The sequence below is a fragment of the Gymnoscopelus braueri genome (assembly GCF_963280865.1).
Source record: "Gymnoscopelus braueri genome assembly, chromosome: 7".
NCBI classification, from domain to species: domain Eukaryota; kingdom Metazoa; phylum Chordata; class Actinopteri; order Myctophiformes; family Myctophidae; genus Gymnoscopelus; species Gymnoscopelus braueri.
Genome location: NC_137608.1, coordinates 21,879,123 through 21,884,122, shown reverse-complemented (window position 1 = coordinate 21,884,122; position 5,000 = coordinate 21,879,123). Strand labels below are relative to the sequence as shown.

Sequence of the window (5,000 nt, the reverse complement as noted above, 5' to 3'; positions counted from 1 at the left end):
ATCATGTTTAACAAACAAAATATTTAGAGGGGAAAACATATAACAGTATTGTAATGTGTTCAATGTTTCTACTTCATCAGGTACTGGTTCCATGGTGAGCCAGATAACAAGTTTAGACAAGAGGTAGAAGACGGTGACTGTGCTGTGTCGTGGAATGGAGGTGGAGGATGGCACGACAATCCATGTTCTCAAGCCAACTGTTGGATCTGTGAAAGAGTTTTGTGTTGAAATCATCATTTTCACAATGTATCAAGCTGGTGTGTTAATGGGTGTATTCATTCACATTGTGGTAGTTTATGTATTTGCTTTGCCGTGTAATTCTACCCAATATGCACAGTAGATATTACATTACAATTGATATGAATATTTGTATTATTTAAGGGGAGCCTATAGAATGAGAATAATGAACTTAACAGCCCTTTGTTACATTTTAATGTCATTTTTTTATATAGACTAGGGGACCAGATTTGGCCTGCTTCTAACAAATACACAATTATTCTGGTTTTCTAAGCTAGTTTTTCTAATGCAAAGTGACACACTCTGTTTGACCCTTCTCTTTATTCCCTTTTAATATTACATACATTTTACATTTTCAATTGGTTTGTTTAAATTTTGCTTTGGCAATGTAAACGTCTGTTTTCTTATGCCAATAAAGCCCCTTTTAATTGAATTGAATTACATTGAATTGACAATGTCTCTCTTTGGCCACCAGGCTGCTGCAGTATGCTACAAGGAGAAGGAGGCAGTCAAAACCGAAGTCTAAAAAAATAAATAATAATAATAATAATAATAATAATAATAATAATAATAATAATAACTAGAAAATGTGCTCCTCGGAGCACAAGTCTCCGCCAGCAGACCCGTGCTATTTTAATAGCACGGGTCGTCTTGGTAGAACGGGTCGTCTTGGTAGAATGCGCGTGGTTTTTGGTGTTCTGCAGGGGCGACTGAATATGTAGTGTCTGCATCTAAAAGATGTTCTTCTTGAAGCAATGTGTCATATGGGAGTCGTCGTAATTGACTGGTTTGTTCAAATGCTTGTCTGTCTTCTTCATCTTCATTGTCTTGAACAGTTTCAGCAGTTGATTGGTGTGTTTGATCTATGTCAGTTTTCTCTAGTGCTACATAATGTATTTGATCAAGGCGGCCAATTGTTACAGTATTAAGACTTCGGCCTTGTTGTGGAATCAATTCAACTCTATAGTCCTCTTCTGTGTTACTGTTGTAGATGAGTACTGTTGTTACTGTTGTAGATGAGTATGCTGTAGATGAGTATGCATTCCTTCTCTCTGTTTCTTAGCTTTGGCCTTCTGCGCCTTTGCGTCTTCATCAGGTTTCAGATGCTCATTTGCTGCTTCTTTAGTTTGCATAATGGGAGTTAGTTACATTGTGTGATCTCAGCCTCCTATTTATATATTTATATTACATATTGTGATGTCACGTAAAACTGACCAATGTTAGGTGTTCTCAGAGGAACACACACACGCACGGACGGGTGATTTGTAGTGCAAGGTACTGTTGGTAGAATGTGCATGGTTTTTGGTGTTCTGCAGGGGCGACTGAATATGTAGTGTTTGCATCTAAAGAATGTTCTTCTTGAAGCAATGTGTCATATGGGAGTGGTCGTAATGGACTGGTTTGTTCAAATACTTGTCTGTCTTCTTCATCTTCATTGTTGTCTTGAACAGTTTCAGCAGTTGATTGGTGTGTTTGATCTATGTCAGTTTTCTCTAGTGCTACATAATGTATTTGATCAAGGTGGCCAATTGTTACAGTATTAAGTCTTCGGCCTTGTTGTTGTGGGATCAATTCAACTCTATAGTCCTCTTCTGTGTTACTGTTGTAGATGAGTATGCTTTCTTAGCTTTTCCCTTCTGCGCCTTTGCTTGACCAATGTTAGGTGTTCTCAGAGGGACACACACACGCACGGACGGGTGATTTGGACTGGAAGGTACTGTTCCAATCAAGACTGATTGATCCTGTCTTACCTCACTTCAAAAACGTAAACGGCTTTTTGAAGTGACACACCTATTTATAGGATTTTATTTCATCATGCGTCCCTCTAGCCAATCAAAGGCATTGGTGTCAACATATTGACACGTGTCACGTGGAGCTTGACCAATGTTAGCTTGGCTAACAATGTTTGCTCACACACGGCGGGACGAAGCGAAAACATACTCTCCACCTACGGCGGAGACAATAATAATACTCATGTCCCCTTTAGTTGTTGTTGGAGTATTTGCCAAGTACATTCTCATATACCAGGAATTTGCTGAATTTAACCCATCCTGACTATTAGGAGCGGTGCACAACTAGAACAGTACCCATGGACCAGTTGGAGTTCAGTGTCATACTCAAGGACACTTTGACACTAAGCCAGGAGTTTTGTAATAATAATCAAAATCTACAAAGTAACTAAAGTTTTCAAATAATTTTAGTGGAGTAAAAAAGTACAATATTTGCCTACGAGATGTAGAGGAGTAGAAGTAAAAGTACTGAAAATTGGAAATACTCCAGCAAAGTAAAAGTACCTCAAACTGTACTTAAGTACTGTACTTGCGTAAATGTACTTAGTTACTTTACACCACTGCAGGGCCCTTATACCCGTTTCCTGAGAGATGCCACATCATACTGACGATTTCACCTCGTCTTCACATGACCCTATATGGAGCATACGTAATACCTATATCCTTATATGGTGTGTTCCAGTCATGACGTCAGCTCAGATGATGTTGGCCTCCGCACAGTGTCCATGACTCCAGTCTCAGATGACATCTCTGTATGGCTATCTCGGCTGGCTCCATATATGGGTATCTTATATGGTCTTTATCATAGAGTTCCAGAGCTAACATTTAGGTAGTAGCTCTATCAGACAGGACAAACCCTCTTCAACATAGGTCGCATCAGCCTAACCTTTGGTGTAATCATGACGATCTAATGTGGCCATTACGGTAATGTGGAACCCTCTCTAACGCTAATGCTCATTATAAGATGGCACAATTTCCATCTACAGTACAGTACTCAGAGTCTCATTGGTGGGCTATTGACAGTCTCGAAACCTGTCTACCAAAAATTACAGCCTTCTCTTCCTGGAAAGTTAGCATGCGGAAATACTGTAGATGCCATTGTTCTTGCATTAATACAAATAAAAATAACGTATTTGAAATTACCAGAAGAGCCTACCGATGATGTCACTGGTAGCGTCTGAGACACAGTGAGTAGACAGAAATGGTGCCATCTTTCAATGAGCATTAGTGAGGACCAATTATACGAAGAAAAGTGGTTAACCCATTCATATAAGTACATGAGTTGAGGCTCCTGTGAGCTGAGAGACATACAGAGTGACAGAGAGAGGAAGGTGGAGGTGAGGGGTGTTTCATGTGAAAGGTCAGCAGTTCTTTCCTCTGCACCTTTTGATCTAGCTTTCTCTTTCTCTTTATCTCTTGCTCTCTTCTGCCTGACAAACTCCAAACAGACTTTGAAATGTGGCCTCTGACAGACACATGCATGTGCTTGCACAGCACACACAAACAAAAGCTCACTCACCTTCTACACAGCTAGTCAGTTGCCTCTATCATGAAGTGAGAGATGCAAACACAGCTTTGTTTGGTTGCTATCCCTTGTTTTAGATTTGTTTAGTAGTTATCACACTAACTGTTGCCTTCCATTTTTGGCAGCTCACGTGGGAGTTTTAAAACTCTTTCAAAGTTGGAGTCACTGGGTGTGCTCCGGTGTCCAGTGCCGTATCCGGGACATCAGAGGGGGATATATTTTTGTGTTATACTGTGTTTGTCTGGTTGCTGTGGCCCTGCTGCAGTATGGGGGCTGTAATGGGTGCTCTCTCTATGGAGGCCAGGAGACGTTTCTCTCGTCCCAACTGTCTCTCCCACTGCGGGCACGGTGCGGCCAGATATCACCGTTCAGGTAGGCTGTTGAGTCTTTATGTCTCATGGTTTCATTGGCTAACTCACTCGCTTGTTCCCTCATTCGTTCATTCACCCACTCGCTTCAGTGCTTGCTCTCTCACTCAGTCACTCAGTCACTCAGTCACTCAGTCACTCACTCACTCACTCACTCACTCACTCACTCACTCACTCACTCACTCACTCACGCACAGAGACTAGTCAGGGGTCCTTGATATGAAAATGTTTCAGAACCATAGACATTTTACACACCAGTGGCCAGCTCAAGTGGAGACGCGCAATTAAAGTAATGCATAGAGCAGCTATTCTCAACCTTTTCTGGATCAGGGTCCACTGATCCAGTTCCATAAATGTACATTTGTGTGTGCAAATGTTTGAGTGTGCAATCTTAGTATGGCATTTCAGCACCATGGACAGATACACAGTGGGCGGGGCTAACTACTGATAAGTATTGGGTTAGTTACAAATACAGTATGAAAAAATACAGTATGAGAAAAGTGTATTAGTTATTGTATGGTTGTTTTACTTCACCATGCACTCTGACATCTCATGCATTGCTCTGATTGACATTTATCATTTGACATTTATCATTTGTATTATATCTTTGTGATAATGTGTTTACAATTTGCACCTGTTGGCTGAATTGACAGCATGTGTTCTCTGTTACTCTTCAACTGTGTGAAGGGAAGTTACTCATTCCAAAAGTTTCTGCCTGAACCGTTCACCCGTTACTTTTTGTGCTTTAAACGACGCGTCTGACGAGTGCTTGCTACTTTCTTTTTCAAGTTACTCATTCCAATCACCTATCATGCTGGCCTTATCTTTTGTACAAACACAATGCTCATTCTGCATAATAGTTTTGACTAGAAGAATGTGGAATGAGAATTACATCTACACAATAACAAGTGTGTTTAGTGTTTTTTGTGAAATAGTGTTTTGGCCAATTCCTTAAATGGTGTGGGGTTTTGAGGCACCGATAAGAGAATAAGGTTAGAGATTCCGAATGCATCCAAGTGATTGAGAAAGACTTTAATAAATAGATGCCTGTATAGATTACCTTTCGGTAATAACTTAAAA

The 5,000-nt window shown here is 40.4% G+C and overlaps 2 protein-coding genes across 2 annotated transcripts in view; both read left to right on the top strand.

Moving 5' to 3' along the window:
* The window catches only part of LOC308089348 (CD209 antigen-like protein A), a 2,906-nt gene extending 2,334 nt beyond the window's left edge, over positions 1 to 572 (top strand). The window contains exon 6 of the mRNA XM_080434020.1: positions 81 to 572. Within this exon, the coding sequence (XP_080290146.1) occupies positions 81 to 228 (148 nt within the window). The 3' untranslated portion in view covers positions 229 to 572. The remainder of the gene's footprint in view (positions 1 to 80) is intronic.
* The window catches only part of kcnip3b (Kv channel interacting protein 3b, calsenilin), a 44,070-nt gene that overhangs the window by 18,077 nt on the left and 20,993 nt on the right, over positions 1 to 5,000 (top strand). The gene's annotated exons all lie outside the window — the stretch shown is intronic.